At 38.9% G+C, this 16,739-nt stretch overlaps 2 protein-coding genes across 2 annotated transcripts in view; one reads left to right on the top strand and one right to left on the bottom strand.

Annotated features, from left to right (window-relative positions):
• LOC149712131 (protein shuttle craft-like) overlaps window positions 1–13,099 on the top strand; it is a 27,769-nt gene extending 14,670 nt beyond the window's left edge. Inside the window, exons 7-11 of the mRNA XM_089860713.1 lie at window positions 254–657; window positions 4,169–4,389; window positions 4,461–4,662; window positions 9,328–9,473; window positions 10,485–13,099. Coding sequence (XP_089716839.1) covers window positions 254–657; window positions 4,169–4,389; window positions 4,461–4,662; window positions 9,328–9,473; window positions 10,485–10,638 — 1,127 coding nt within the window. The 3' untranslated portion in view covers window positions 10,639–13,099. The remainder of the gene's footprint in view (window positions 1–253; window positions 658–4,168; window positions 4,390–4,460; window positions 4,663–9,327; window positions 9,474–10,484) is intronic.
• On the bottom strand, window positions 12,823–16,739 carry LOC149712130 (uncharacterized). The gene is made up of 3 exons (XM_089855970.1): window positions 16,196–16,739; window positions 14,908–16,106; window positions 12,823–12,839 (listed from the first exon to the last, which is right to left on the bottom strand). The coding sequence occupies exons 2-3, from the start codon at window positions 15,497–15,499 to the stop codon at window positions 12,823–12,825; spliced, it is 609 nt and encodes a 202-aa protein (XP_089712096.1). The 5' UTR covers window positions 15,500–16,106; window positions 16,196–16,739.

Genomic DNA, 16,739 nt, shown 5'->3' with positions numbered 1-16,739 from the left:
TCCTGATCAGCGCCACCTACCCATAGCGGTGACTTTGAGAACTACTGTAAGCGGCAAGCCAATCAGATGTCGCTAAAATCTGGTGACGTAACTGACGGGCACTCTCGGGTCTTACCAAAAATGACGTCACCAGATTTTAGCGACATCTGATTGGCTTGCCGCTTACAGTAGTTCTCAAAGTCACCGCTATGGGTAGATGGCGCTGATCAGGAATAAGGCTAATTGGTAATAAGGATAAATTTAATTGTTTTAGGTTTTGAAGACCTTTATTGCGACTGTGGAACACAGATGGTTATGGCCCCAGTTGCGTGTGGTAAAAAACCACCAGAATGTGATCAGTTGTGTACTAGAGATCACGCCTGTTCTCATCCCGTGCAACATAACTGTCATAGTGAAGAGAATTGTCCACCTTGCGCGGCTTTTACTGAAAAATTTTGCTTTGGAGGTCATGAAAAACGTAGCCACGTTCCTTGTTTCCTGGAAAGTTTGTCTTGCGGACGTCCTTGCGCTAAACCGCTAAGTTGCGGTCAGCACGTTTGCCAGAAAACTTGTCACGAAGGAGCTTGTGAGCTGGAAGATCAATCTAACGCTTGTACGCAACCATGTCCTAAGAAAAGGCCTGATTGTGAACATCCTTGCGCTGCTCCTTGCCACCAGGTTAGTGAAAATTTTCAGCCTTGCAATGGGCAATTTTCTGGGATATTGGGATATGAATAGAAATGTGAAATTACCGTAATTTTTTAAAAATGGTAATTTACCGGGTAAATTACCGAAAAATTACCGGTAAATTACCGACTAAAATTTTGAAATTACAAAAATTACCGTAATTTATGGTATTTTATGTTTTAACAGGCTTATTACCGCGGTAATTTTGTAATTTACCGGTAAATTACCATTCTAAAATTACGGTAAGATATAAATCGGTAATTTACGCGGTACTTGGTAAATTACCGGTAATTTACGGACGGTAAATTACCGACACATCTCTAGATATGAAGCAGTTCAGCTACTGAGATTTCACACACATGCACAAAATACACACTCTTAATTAAATTAGTCTTACTGTTCAGGCTCCTCTGTCTTGTTTATGCCTAGGCCTATACCACACCATTATTCGAGTCTCCACACTAGAGGTAGCTCTATTTGCAGTACCCGAGTGCCCCCTTGTGTGGATAGGCAAAAGTATCAGTCAGTTAAGGGAGGCAGTATGAAGCATGAATTAACTAACGCTAGGGATAGTTCGTTCCCCCAAAAAGATAACGCATGCATGTTCCAAACGCCCCCTAGCAGCAGCTACTATCCCTAACAGGAAGTTATAAGAAAATTGGACCAAATATCACGTGGTCTATGACGTCAAAATTGAAATACTGCCTAAATTGGGCAAAACGATTTATTTTGCCGAGAGATGGCGCTATATCTACATCCGTTTTGGTCCAATAAATTGGGGGAATGAAGAGGGGAATAAAGGAATAATTCGGAACACGTAGTTGGCGATAGAATTACATGGGAAACCCAGTTAGTGAACAATCCCTAGCGTTAGTTAATCCATGTATGAAGTTAGTAGTCCATCAAAACAACTTCTTGCACCTCATAAGTTAACATCTCTTTATCCTCGAGGTTGAGGCCGGGCTCGTATTTCTAAACCCTCTAGCAGTCTTGGATTAATTAACGCTAGGGATTGTTCACTAACCGTGATTCCCATGTATTGCCATCGCCAACTACATGTTCCGAATTAATCTTTGATTCCCCCTCTTCATTCCCCCAATTTATTGGACCAAAACAGATGTAGATATAGCGCCATCTCTAGCCAAAATAAATGGTTTTTTGCGGATTTTAAAGATGGCGGCGGCCGATTTATGCGGGATTTTAATTTTGACGTCATAGGACACGTGATATTTGGTCCAATTTTCTTATAACTTCCTGTTAGGGACAGTAGCTGCAGCTAGGGGGCGTTTGGAACACGTATACTTTATCTTTTAAGAGGAACGAACAATCCCTATTGTTAGTTAATCCATGTAACTGTTAAGTGGCGCTTTGTTTAGTGAAAATAGACACCATGGATAAAGGATGCGCGTGAAAAACATTCGCCTCTATAGGATGTGCAACTCCCTATACAAAAAAAGCAGACAAGTTGATACTAGCGCCGCCTGGCTACCAGCGCTGGAAAGCCTTGCGTGTAAAATAAAAAGTACTGGACATAAGAAAAAAAACCACCGTTTTGCTTCTATCCCGACGAAGCTAATGAAAAAGTTGACGGTAGCAGGTGTTTTTTTTTCTTATGGCCAGTGTTTTTTATTTTTCAGGCTAGGCTTACCAGCGCTGCTAGCAAGGCGGCGTTAGTACCGACTTGCGAAGTTTCAAAAGTTTCCCTTTTATAGTTTTTAGCAAAAAAATTAAAACGGAAATTAACCACAATTGAAGGGCTTAATCTTCAAATGGTTTAACTGTGTTTTCTTACGTTTCACTGGTTTGAATCCCTTGAAATTTTAGTTAGCGGCATATTGAAGAGGTTTAAATTATCGTGCAAGTTTTCAAAGATTTAAAACGAAGAGTTCTTTTCCTTAAAATACCCTGAGTTACTAAATAGATAGTGATTATGCACAAATAAAATTTTAATGAATTTTTTGGATAAGAAATATTCGTTTAAAAACTTTGAAACTTTGCACTATAATTTTAAACCCTTCAATATGTTTCTCACTAAAATTTCATGAGATTCGAACCAGTGAAACCTAAAAAAACACATTTAAAGCATTTGGAGATTAAGACCTTCAATTGTGGCTAGTTTTCTTTTAATTTTTTTGCTAAAACTTAACAAAAAAACCTTATTTTGCGCATCTTTTAAAATTTCAAGAGGTTTGAAAGAGTATTTTAAAAATTAGCGCTAAAAACGGTGTTCCTCCCATAGACGGCCATGTTAAAAGCTGAGCGAAAAAGCGGTAAATTCCCGACACATTGTTTGGAAGGGCTTACGTAGCGCGTGAAGCCAAAGCTTGATCGAGTGTGCTGTGATTGTAGCAAGGAAGGCGAGAATGAGAACCAGTAAAGGCTAGGAGTGTATATCCGTGGAGTAGAAATTTACAATGATTTAACTGGTCCCTCCTCAATTTTCATAAAAGTTATCAATTAATAAACTGGTCCCAAGGACCAGTAACGCCCGGATTAGGAATAAAAAAAAACTTGTGCGTGCAATTAATAAACTGGTTTTGGACCTGTGCTTTTTCCAAGGCTGGGCACGAATGCCTACAGATAATGGGAATTATTGTGTAGCCATTTTCTCAAAGTATCTATTTGAATATTTTGGGAAGAGCTAGATTTAACATAATGTATGACAAATTTTGCGTCATAAATATTTTATTTCGCCGGTCGCTGAACCTTTCGCGCTCATTACAATTATTACCAACCAATGAAATCATAGAAAGACTTAAGCAGTATGGTGAGTGACGAATAGTACTCAAGCAGTCGGACCCGGAACACAAAAAAAGCATAGAAACTAACATGGGAAATAAAGGGACACAATGATTCATAATCAGTGCAGTGGTCATCTTCTGTTTTTCGGCTCAATTTTTTCCGTATTTAAACTTACAATTTCATATCATATTTTACCACGAAAGTGGCATTATGTTACACTTTCGAGTCTCTACTTTCAAAATATCAAGTTTTTAATAAATTGAACCAAAGTTTCTATTTTTAAAATCCATTGAAAAATCACGAAAGCTCAGTTTCGATGTATCAATAATTTTGCCTTGTCGAGCTTGTTGGCCGTTTTATGACATCACTATGACGTCAGGAAAAAAAAGCGCGGGAATCCTATACGCGTCTCGAGCTTCTCGCCAGTCTAAACTCTGGGGGGTCTGAAAGCGGAGAGAGTGGCAACATCTGACGTGAAAAACATATCTGTGACGTCAGCTTACGGGAAACGTTTTAGCCTTTCATAAAAAGTGGATTTCAAATAATTTCACATGAAGCATTTTCAAATGCATATTGCCAAATAACCAGAAATCGGAGTCAATTAAAAGCTTGATATTTTTGAATTCACAGAAACTAATTCCACCTTTTGTTATGTAAATCGGAGGTTTTTCAAACGAAGCTTCTCATTCCCTTTAAACCAACAAATCTCGCACAGAAATGGTATAAAGTTTTTTTTTTAAAAAAAAAATCTTCATTTTAGGAACCTTGTCCGAAGGATAATCCTTGCAAAACCATGATCCCCCTAAGTTGCGAATGTGGTACTCGTTCTGAAAAAGTTCCATGCGCTGATAATGTTAAATTGTTTAAGCAAGTTTCCGCTTCCATCCTTGCCTCCAAGATGCACGATATTCAATTAGGTAATAGCGTAGACATTAGCGATGTTTTGGGAACTTCTAACGTCAAAAAGAACAAGCTCGGAAAGTATGTTTGAACTAAGGCAATTGGTTGAAAAGGTGATAAAAACTGAAGTAACGCTGTTCAATTATTCGTAGGTTAGATTGTAATGAAGAATGTTCAACTGTAGAACGCAATAGGCGTTTAGCTTTGGCTCTCCAAATTAGAAACCCTGACTTGTCTACAAACCCTGGGCCTCCAAAATACTCTGATTTCCTGAAAGAAGAATTTAAGAAAAATCGTGTGACAGTCATAATGATTTATGATAAACTGACAGAATTGGTTCAGCTTGCTAAACAGGTATGTATTTTCAAGTATTTATTTTTAATCATATTAGATTGGATAAAATTGCATAAAAGTAATTTAAAATTAAGTTATTAACAAAATATTCCGTTAATTTTATATAAATTTTCAAGTTTCCAAATTTTAAGTTGTTAAAAAAAATATATAGAAAATTAACGGAAATTTTTGCAAGCTTTGTTAACAACAAATAATTTACAAGTAGAGGGACCATTTTTGGAAATTGCTTTAGCTAATTAAGAAGTGAACAAAAAGTGCACAATAACATGGGTTTAGATTTTGTTTGTTCTGCCTAGCAATATTAATTATGAGCTGGACGTAATTAAGTGGGCTCTGGTAAGCATCTGAAAGTGGTCAGGGTCCAGGGATAACCTGGAAAGTTAGACGGCTCAATATAGCTCTTGATGTAACCAATGATGAAATGAATCATCCTCTTTACACTGCCTTCTCTAATACTAGGCCTTGAAATGTACAACAGAAGCATTTTTTATGTGACATTTTGAATTTGCGCTTAGTAACCGTTAGATGGCTCTTTTCTGAGGCAAAATTTTCGCGATGACGAAAGTAAATTCGTACTGCGCAGTCTCGCATGACGTCACGTCTTTCGATTATGGCGGACCAGGAAGGGAAATAAGGATTTTTTTAAACAACTGGACTAAATAACCTGGTCCATGGCCATTGACCAGGGCACATCGTCTGCTAAATTAGACAAGTGGATAATTAAAATATTTGAGATAATGTCTGTGTCTGAATTCAGCTGCCAAGGAAATGTCCTCCTACCTCTCCTAAGCTCGCTCATTGGGCAATCCAAATCAAACTTAAGGTATTTCATTGGAAGTGGCAGTTTTTGGGAAAAACTTAAGGGCTGTGATGGGTTGAAATTTCCATGCAGACGCCATTGACACGTGTCAAAACAAACACCAAATTTAAACTAGTATTTTTCGAACTTGGAAACCGTTCAGCATCATGAACCGGTTTTTTGCTTTCTTTTTCAAGACGAACTTAGCAGATTGTACTTCGTCGTTGCTAAAAATTTCCCATAGTGTTGAATTTGCCGCCAGTTTAAAACCTCAGAAAAGCGACATCTAGCGCCATTTGTGAAATCCTAACTGCCACCCCCCCCCCCCTTTTATTCCTATCGCAAGGCCTAGTATTAGAGAAGGCAGTGCTCTTTAAGTGCCCATCATTGGGTCTCCTGCCCCCTTCCTTAAGGGAAAGGACCACCATTATTAAAAACCTTTTTAAATGAATAGTGCTACGCGTAAAACGATACGAAAATAGAACCGAAGAAAATAGTCTTTAATTATAGGCTGCCTCTATTTAGGCCCAATTTTTGGGCTTAATTGGGCCTATGTAGCCACCTCGTTAATTATATTATTACTTTAAACATACCCAATAACCTATTCAGCATAGATACTTTTTTTATTAATTGAAGAGATTGTGATGTCACATGCATATAGACCATTCCTATAATGCCATAGGAAAGGTAAACAGCTCAGGGGCCGGGCCGACATATTAGTGTAGTTCCCTCGCGCTGAGAAGCAACGCAAGTGGCAGTGTGATTCGACTAGCCCGGGAGCACAAATCGAATTTTTGTGCTCACTGGACTAGCCTCTCCTAATATAACGGCCCTTCCCCTATACGTTGGTTTCTCGGCAAGTATTGAATGGAATGGTCTTACTCGCTAGCACTACATCCAAATGATCCAATGACAGGAAAGGATCAAGGAGGCTTTCTCTCTGATACGCTGCATCCCCTTTAGGCATAGAAACCTAATGGTAGATCAGAAATTTATGCCTATACCAAGAGTCCATCAGACCCGGAGTACTAAAGTAACTTATCTTAGGTCCTCTTGAGCGTTTTAAGGGACTCTAAAGAAGGCATCATCGTGTGGGTAAAAATGAATTGAATTAGGTCAAAGACTCTACATTAAGTGTGACTGGACGCCTAGTCCTTGTTTTACGCGAGATTGCATAGCCAATTCCCTCAAGTTGTAGTATTCGAAATAAAACTAAGCCTCTTTGAACCACGCCTTTCCTCAGTCACGTGCCTATGACGTATTTCAAATAATTTTTACCCACTCGCAGATGCCTTCTTTAAAGAAGGGATCGCGATAGTGGCGGTGCCAAGAAAACAACTTTGCCTGTAAAGGGTCGTCCATTTTGCCCTAATTGAATTTGGTGGACTTCTAGGGCGCCACCAAAGGCTTGCGGGAGCTCTATGCCTACAAGCACAAAAGGCGGGCTTGCTTTTACTTATTGCAAAGCTACTGCACCCACAAGCCTAGCGTATTAGCACATGGTGGGTACGTGTCTAACAGGTTGTAAAAAAATTACAACGGAAATTTCCTGGAGTATGGCGCAGAGGCTAGCTTAGCAACACGCCAGCGTGAATATTAGCATAAGTGGATTTTATTACAGCTCCCTATAAGTACTGGACTATAAAACATCGCTGCGCGTCAGCATTCAGCATTTTCTCCCAGCACTGAAGGGAAAATGGTATATGCGCCTAGCCGGATTAAGCAATTTTGCACCCAGGGGCCGAAATAGTAAGCGCCTCCTTAAGCCGAGAAAAATGGAACAGTAAATGTTGCTGAGGGGGAATAGTTTAACTCAAAGCGCCCCCAACAAGCCTTGCGCCCGGGGACCAGTGCCCCCTTGGCTCCCCCTTTAACATGGCCATGTAAATGCGAAACATAACAGCGAATTTGTGAACTAAACCAGAGAAATGATTTTGGCGCGAAATAAATTTTAAGTGGGGCAAACAAGCGGAAGCAATTGGTAGCCAATAAGGGATAGGTTTGAGAGAGAAGAGCGTGGATGGAAACAAGTTGTCTCGTACCTTCTGTTGGGTTGTGAGGATGATATGTCACCTTCTTTTTTGATTTTAAAATAAATCGTGGTCTAAATATAGCTTTTTTAAACTCGTGTGTTTTACCCATCCGCCGATGCCTTCTTTGCAGTCCTTTTAATGGGCAAACTAAACTTGTAAAACTGAGCAATAGATGGCGAGCTTGAATGTCTTGGAAGAAAGCTCTGTTTACAAAAGCATAACCAACGGCGAGTACTTACAGGGATGTGATCCACTTATAATATTAGAGATAGAGAACAGTGTACATAAGGACATCTTCCATAGCGAATATTCGCCCCAAGCCTTCTTCTACCTCTAATTTTTGTGACAAGCTCGCATCTGGGAATAACTAGGGAGAGGGAACGGAATCGTAACGTTAGAGCTAAGCTGATCGTTCGCTCTCGGAGCCGTATTTCATTTCCCCAGTTTCCTCCTCCCTACCTAAAAACGGCCCGCAAGAAAGCGTTTTTGAGTATGCGTCGCGGCGAGGAAAAAAATTTGATTTAGTCTGCTTATTTCCTTATTCGACTTTCGTAACCGTTACAACGAGTGCCGTGGGTTACTTAAAGGCGTTAATCAAGTTGATTTCCTAAATATGGTCGGAACATACTGTTCTTACAAAGGATGCAGAAACGATCTGCGATATAAGGATCGCGAGTACATGGAAGGGATTTTTTTATACGTTTCCCCAAATTAAAATCGGAGCTACAAAAATGTAAGCGTTGGATTGCTGCTTGTGGGCGTCCAGATTATTTAACACATTTATCATACTTCGTTTTTGGTTTAGGGAAGGTAACAAAACCTATATTTCCGTCCCTACCGTTGCTCAGGCAACCACGATAGCAGCACTTTTTGTACCTTACCATATTAACAGTTAACTTATTCCCAGTTCTTAATTTTATAAGCCCCTTAACGGAAGAAAATATTTAACTTTGAAACGAAGTTAAGCCTTGGTCTACAGACGACACGTTTAAAAATTCAGACTTGAAAATAATAGTAACAACAACACTCGAGACTACCCGAGAGTAAATTTATAGGTCTTTCAGGCTTCACTAGTGGTGTCAACTAATAATGTTCATCCTCTCAAAAGAGGCGTGTTGCGCGCCGAAGTGCGCAGAGCCAACTTAGCGTGGGCTGTGAGGGGACACAATATTTTGACTTCCCCCGTCTCTCCCGTCGGCGTATATCTCGTGGCTGCTCTGCTATTCAGGATTCCGTTCCCTCTCCCTAGTTATTCCCAGCTCGCATGGTAGAAGGGGAACGCTTTGATTGGACAGTACTACCTGACGTCAACCCCAAAGTAAAAAGAGAAAAAAAAAAGAATCCTGTTAAAATTTCCTTCCTGAAGACGGACATATTTTTGGACAATTGAAACCGTACTACCAGTGGATCCCCTACAAAAGGACTTTCCTCCTGAACTCCGGGTTTGGCTTGGCAAAGGCTAGTGTGCGGGATTTATACATGCACGTATAAATCCCGCCCACTAATGCCTCTAGCTTTGCCAAGCCAAAACTGGAGTTCGTAAGGAAAGTCAACTTGTAGGGGATCCACTGGAGCCGCGGTTTTTAATTTTTTAGTTTTTGTCTTGCGAAAAAAACTAGTTATTAGGAGAAAATTTAGGATCATTCAAAGGTATAGAATGAGGTGGGCAAATAGGCTTCTTAAGGCCGCTCTTATTGGTTGACGGGTAGGAAAGAGGATTGGTAACTGAAGTTTATGTTGCCCGTAACCCTAACTATAATACATATCTCGAAAAATTATAGTTCGGTTATTTCGTTCTTGCTTTGAAGTTATTGGGCTTTTTGTTCTTTTTAGTCGAAACAAAAATCAAGAAGTCACTCCTTCCAACCCATGAATCGTGATCACCGTAGAGTTGTACACGAATTAGCCGAATTCTTTGGTTGTGAAACTGTCAGTTTTGATCAAGAACCCAAGCGTAATGTTGTCATTACTGCATTTCGGTGAGTTCATATATCATATATGTATAGTTTTCAATTACAAAATAATTATGCTGGTATATGGATTTAATTGAGCGCACACCCAATTAAATCCATACACCAGCTATTATTTATCGTTAGATGCTTTCAGTTCGCAAATTTTCAAATTTCAATCTCTAACACTAATAAAATTTTAAGTGAATAAAGAATGCACGTGAGGAAATTTGTTTTCACGCTATAGGATCGGCAACTCCCTATCTCGAACGACAGCTTATTCTGTATATACTCTGTTACAGCATCGGTTGTCAGCACGCGCGAAGCTAGGTCTCTATGTAACCTAGTTTTGAACATGCTGACAAGAGACGAATGAAATATTTATGTTCAGGATTTAAAATATGCTGAAGTTTTTTAGCCTCTTGTCAGCACGCGCAAAACTAGGTTACATATAGACCTAGGTTTGCGCGTGCTGACAACCAATGCTGTAACAGAGTATACACAGAATAAGCTGTCGTCAGAGATATGGAGTTGCCTATCGAGTATCCTATAGCGTGAAAACAATTTTCCTCACGGGCATTCTTTATCCATGGAATAAATGTCAGTTTTAGCCCAAAATACTGATTGGTGCAAAACAAATCGGCTGCGTAGAAATTTAAAATTGAAGCTAACACTTCAAAGTTGCCCCTCCCCCCTTCGTTTTTCCAAAGGACAGTATTTGCGAAAGGGAGAGACATTTGGTTACCATTACTGAAATCAATACTATATATTAAAAACATTTATCGAACAGAGGAAAACGTTATTTACCACGATCTTCAGTGATGAGATTATAGCCATGGGGTACACCTAAAAACTGAGGTTATTTTCAAAACTGTATAGTTTTCCCTGTAATCAGTATTTTGCGCTAATAATAGTTTCACCATGGATAAAGAATGCGCGTGAGGAAATTTGTTTTCACGCATAAGCGCGTAATAATTTCTCAGGCTATATTTGGGGTTTTCAATTTTCTGCATTCAATTGACGCTGGTTTAAATATTTTAGGGATCGCAGCTACCTCCCATCCAATAGCATCATGGCAGTAGTTGAACGTGAAATGGGTATGCGTAAGGCTCCACCTCCACTCGTGAGTGGAGGAGCCAATTCAACCAGCGAGAAACAAAATATGGAGAAAGTGATAGATTATTTTGACTTCTGATAAAAATGGTTATCTTTAGACAAAAGAAAAACCAAAAATGAAACCCATTATATGTTAATTTTTTATCATTAATTATTATTATTATTAATAGTTGTTATTTTTCCCATGAATTATTTAATTGCTTATGAAAATTTTACATTAACACTTTGGAAACTTCTTAATTCTGGAGAAATCAGCTTCCGCTTTGGTTGTAAGGGACGGCTCCATCTTCGTTTAAGTTCCACATGAACAGAAAACTCAGTAGGCATTACTATCAATTATTTTCAATTTATGAACATACAGTCAGAAATTTCCAAACTGGTTTCAATTTGTGAAGTACGAGTTCATGAATTTTTATTCTAGGCGGGAATATTTAATATTGAAAATGGTTAGCTATCGCTGTATGGTTTTTGATGAATTGAAATCTTCATGTGTTGCAACATTTTTTTTTTTTTTTTCTATTACATTGATAATGAATATCATGTTCGTAATTATTTTCATAGGTTTGGTAGTTTCTGGGAATAATGGTTAGTTATGTTCATATTAAAGGGAGGGTGAAGTGGAAAATCAAGTGATTTTTTATCGATTCTTCTTCTAATTACAAGACCAGCCTGCATAGTGAAACATTCAGGAAATACAGACTCCGAATGATTTTAAAATTCAAATTAGGTTCAGATTTTAAGTATAATTTTAGACAAGGACTGCCGACCAATCGCGTAACGCCCTGCCTTTTTGTTAACAAAATTCTCGTGACACGCGCCATGCCCAAAGAAATTTATCACGAGATTTGATAAAATTAGGCGCGCGACGTGACAATCGTGGCGCGAGACATGGAATGTGCCACGAGAATTTTGTTAACAAAAAGGCAGGGCGTTACGCGATTGGTCGGCAGTCCTTATTTAAAATTATCCTTAAAATCTGAACCTAATTTGAATTTTTAAACTCATTCGGAAGTATTTCCTGAATGTTTCACTATGCAGACTGGTCTTGTAATTAGTAGAAGAATCGATAAAAAATCACTTGATTTTCTACTTCACCCTCCCTTTAAAACAATAATTCTTAGTGTATTTGCTTATCTCTTAAACTTCAGTTTGAAAATCATGTTCTTCATTATTTTAATAGGTTTGGTAATTTGGTTGTTTCTGGGAATAATGGTTAGTTGTGTTCATATTAAAAGAATAATTCTTAGTGTATTTGCGTACCCCTTAAACTTCAGTAATTTATATAAATTCTTAGTTGTTTCGTGAGAAATGCCCTCTTTAAGTTTACGCAGTCGTCGCGGTAAATAAATTAACTGCCCAAAATACTAACTCATTGTTTTTGAAAATTTCTCACGATAGCTAGCTGATTTACAGATGCTAGACTTAATGCAAAAAGTCAATATGATCTTAAGTTTACTGTATTTGCATGGATAAAGAATGCGCGTGAGGAAATTTGTTTTCACTCTACAGGACAGGCAACTCCCTATCTCGAACGACAGCTTATTCTGTACATACTCTGTTACAGCATCGGTTGTCAGCACGCGCAAAGCTAGGTCTCTATGTAACGTAGCTTTGTGCGTGCTGACAAGAGACGAAAAAATTCAAGATTGAAAATATCTGGGATTTTTTTAGCTCTAGTGCAGGGACCTCTAGGCCTTAGTTTCAAATACGTGTGAAATTGCCTACAACCTACTTCCCTACTACACGTATTTGAAACTAAGGCCTAGAGGTCCGTGCACTCGAGCTAAAAAAAAAAAACTCGCGTGTATTGTAAATCCTGAAGTATTTCGTCTCTTGTCAGCACGTACAAAGCTAGGTTACATACAGACCTAGCTTTGCGCGTGCTGACAACCGATGCTGTAACAGAGTATATACAGAATAAGCTGTCGTTCGAGATAGGGAGTTGCCTATCCTATAGCGTGAAAACAAATGTCCTCACGCGCATTCTTTATCCATGGTATTTGTTATAGAAAATTACCTATTGTATCAACTAATTTTTCGGTCAGTTCCCTAAAATACCAACTCTTTTATCTTGAAAATTTGTCGTTGTATTGAAAACATTTAGGTAAGTGAAACCGACGGAGACTTACACCAAAAAATCACCCTTACCGACTTAATATGTCCATTTCAGGGGGGTTAGAATTGACAATTTGAAATCATTGAAGGAACTGTTACAGAATTTTCTACTTACAAAAATTAAAAAGTTTCAAGTAATACTGGAAATTTAGAGCCTTTCCGTTTCTGTGATTTAGGGTTATTCTAACATTGTTAATGAGCTTTTTAAATAGAGTGAATTTCTCGAGAATTAGGTTAAGCATAAAAAGACGTTTCCAACAATATAGATTTATTTTTTTCCACAAATCGTGAAGGTATACAGTTTTGTAAATATTAAGATACGGTTTTTTTTCTGCATTGTATTTTTATATATATCGAAATGGTGTTAAATACTAAGCCTATACTTATTTCTTTGGATTATGAATTAAAGTTTAGAAAATCAAAAATCAATACCTATAGTGTTCAATTATTGATCTTTGCCTACAAAACACAGACCTAGTAACCCCAGGATGGATGTCACTTGAATATCTTTGACTGTATCATTTAACTTGACCACCTTGTTTTTTTATTAGCACTAGGGGAATTTGCGAGACATCCGCCACTTCTTGTTCAAGGGTTGATGACGCATATAAATAATAGCCTATTTAGGTATCGCGCTCTCATAGACGGAAGGAGGTTGGCATCAACGATAGACGATTAATTAAAAACTGTCTTGGTAGACAAAAGACTAGAAAAAGTAAACATTAAGAGAAATGGAATGACCGAAGTCCAGATATTAAAATTTTTCAGTTTAATGACATGATTATAAAACATCAATTATTTAAAAAATACTTATCTTCGTTTTTTTCATCAAAATTCCATTTTCCCAAAAATTTTATCATGAAATTTTGCCTTACTTTGGGAAGGGTTCGTCTGAAGGAATTACTATACAGGGTGTTTCTGAAAAGTCCATCACAAATTAAGGGGCGTGTTTATGGGACCAAACTGAGCGGAAAGTACCAAAGAACATGGGGTGTACAACATTTTGTTACGGAGATATGGCCTTCCAAACATTCGCCCCTAAAACAAGGAAATATCCAAAAATGAGGAGTAACACTTAAGACCGACTAACCAGCTTGTTTAAAATTACTAGACAATTTCAATAGCCTTTAATCGAACAATTGATTTCTACCTTTACTAATCAGAAGCGTATAAATGAGTAGAAGTATGCCTACGGTGGTAATGTAAAATTAATCCCAAGTGACATGATGTTTCAAGATCTTCCCAGCACCAAGTAAAATGGTTCTGATTGAAGGGACTTTTATTAGCACAGCGTAAACAACGTTATTTTCAGGAATTAGTCCAAATGTCCACGGGCGGCATTACAAAAACGAGGCAGTCTTTCGAATGATACTTGGACATGTTGGAAGATCCCTGGCTTGTTCCTGTTATCTCAAACCGTAAAAAGCTACGCAAATCTTCATCATCACGGACAACACTCTTGTACGTTAGGTATGACCTTGAGAAAACCTAAAAGGACATCTCGAATGTATTTGAAAAACCCATCTCCAATTAAGGGGCGTGTTGTTTGTTTCCAACAGAGTAAACTCGCCCAGAGAACAATTACAATGCAGAGCCACGTTTCGGCGTTAATGGCCCACAAAGGTGGTCCCAAAAACAAGAACAAACTTTAATTTGTTTCGTTCAGTAAGTGTTTCATGTGTCATAGATAAAACGCCATGATTAATGCACGAAGAAAATGAATTTATTGACAAGTTTTAACATTTAATTGCAACTAGTTACAAAAATTGTTCAAAGTGTTCACCACCCGCGTTAAGGCACACATTAGCACGTCTTACAAATGATTCCCTTACACGTTGAAAAATGCCTGGAGTTTCGCGAATTGTTTGACAGCCGTGAATTACTCGTCGACGTAGCTCTTCAACATCGGGCACTTCAGTCTGATAAACTAAGTCTTTCAGGTGGCCCCAAAGAAAGAAATCACAAGGGTTCAGATCGGGTGATCGAGCAGGCCACTCCACAGGTCCACCTCGACCTAACCACCGCAAAGGGAAGGTCGCGTTAAGATAATTTCGGACCGCGATGCTGAAATGTGGTGGTGCACCATCGTGCATGAACCACATTCTGTTTACCAAACCTAAGGGTACGTCTTCGAGTAGTTCCGGTAAATCGTCCCGTAAGAACTGCAAGTAAGCCACACCGTTTAACCTGGGCTCTAGGAAATATGGCCCAATTAAATTGTCACCCACAATACCACACCACACGTTTAAACTGAATTGTACTTGGTGACTTCTAACGCAAGTTGCGTGGGGGTTTAGCTGGGACCATTGATGTTTATTATGTAAGTTAATAATACCATCCCGTGAAAAGTTAGCTTCGTCAGTAACCAACAAAACCCGTGGGAAATCGATATCGTTTACTTTAGCCAGAAACCACTGACAAAACGCCGTGCGTCGTGGGTAGTCCGCTGGATTCAAACCTTGAACTTTTTGAACATGGAAAGGATGAAACCGGTGGCTTCTGAGGATTTTCCACACGAGCGTGTGGTTTACGCCTAATCGGCGACCAACTTGGCGGGTACTTGATTCAGGCTCGTCCTCGAAAATGGTGAGAACTTCGTCTTCTACGGCCTCTGGGATGGCTCTCGCTCTAGGTTGAGGTCCAGCCGGTTGGATTCGTCCATCTTGCCTCAAACGTCTGTCCACAGCCTCGAACGTCAGTCGATTTGGTAGTCGCCTCTGCGGAAATCTTTCCTGATACAAGCGTACAGCTGCAGCGGCATTCCCCTCGGCTAGTCCATACATTAGGTGCATATCCGCATATTCGGCATTTGTGAAGAAAGGCATTGTAACAGACTTCGTTGAATTATGAGTTTAATAAAACAAACACATGTACGTGAAACCTCTTTTATTCCTTTCTTAAAAAACATAGTGCTCTGTTTTAGTGCTCTGTTTTTTAAGAATAGGCGAAGTTCTCACTATTTTCGAGGACGATCCAAAAACAAGCAGCCGCCAATTGGTTTGCTGATTAAGAAAAAACCACACGCAACTTGCGTTAGAATTCACAAAGTACAATTCAGCTTAAACGTGTGGTGTAGTATTGTGGGTGACAATTTAATTGGGCCATATTTCCTAGAGCCCAGGTTAAACGGTGTGGCTTACTTGTAGTTCTTACGGGACGATTTACCAGAACTACTCGAAGACGTACCCTTAGGTTTAATAAACAGAATGTGGTTCATGCACGATGGTGCACCACCACATTTCAGCATCGCGGTCCGAAAACTTGTCAATAACATTTTCTTTGTGCATTAATCATGGCGTTTTATCTATGACACATGAAACACTTACTGAACGAAACAAATTAAAGTTTGTTCTTGTTTTTGGGACCACCTTTGTGGGCCATTAACGCCGAAACGTGGCTCTGCATTGTAATTGTTCTCTGGGCGAGTTTACTCTGTTGGAAACAAACAACACGCCCCTTAATTGGAGATGGGTTTTTCAAATACATTCGAGATGTCCTTTTAGGTTTTCTCAAGGTCATACCTAACGTACAAGAGTGTTGTCCGTGATGATGAAGATTTGCGTAGCTTTTTACGGTTTGAGATAACAGGAACAAGCCAGGGATCTTCCAACATGTCCAAGTATCATTCGAAAGACTGCCTCGTTTTTGTAATGCCGCCCGTGGACATTTGGACTAATTCCTGAAAATAACGTTGTTTACGCTGTGCTAATAAAAGTCCCTTCAATCAGAACCATTTTACTTGGTGCTGGGAAGATCTTGAAACATCATGTCACTTGGGATTAATTTTACATTACCACCGTAGGCATACTTCTACTCATTTATACGCTTCTGATTAGTAAAGGTAGAAATCAATTGTTCGATTAAAGGCTATTGAAATTGTCTAGTAATTTTAAACAAGCTGGTTAGTCGGTCTTAAGTGTTACTCCTCATTTTTGGATATTTCCTTGTTTTAGGGGCGAATGTTTGGAAGGCCATATCTCCGTAACAAAATGTTGTACACCCCATGTTCTTTGGTACTTTCCGCTCAGTTTGGTCCCATAAACACGCCCCTTAATTTGTGATGGA

This window comes from Phalangium opilio, unplaced genomic scaffold (genome assembly GCF_054372755.1).
Source record: "Phalangium opilio isolate 3A_F unplaced genomic scaffold, DU_Popi_V2 ptg000011l_1, whole genome shotgun sequence".
Taxonomy (NCBI): domain Eukaryota; kingdom Metazoa; phylum Arthropoda; class Arachnida; order Opiliones; family Phalangiidae; genus Phalangium; species Phalangium opilio.
Note: the sequence above shows the minus strand (reverse complement) of the source record. Positions and strands in the feature narration are given on the sequence as shown.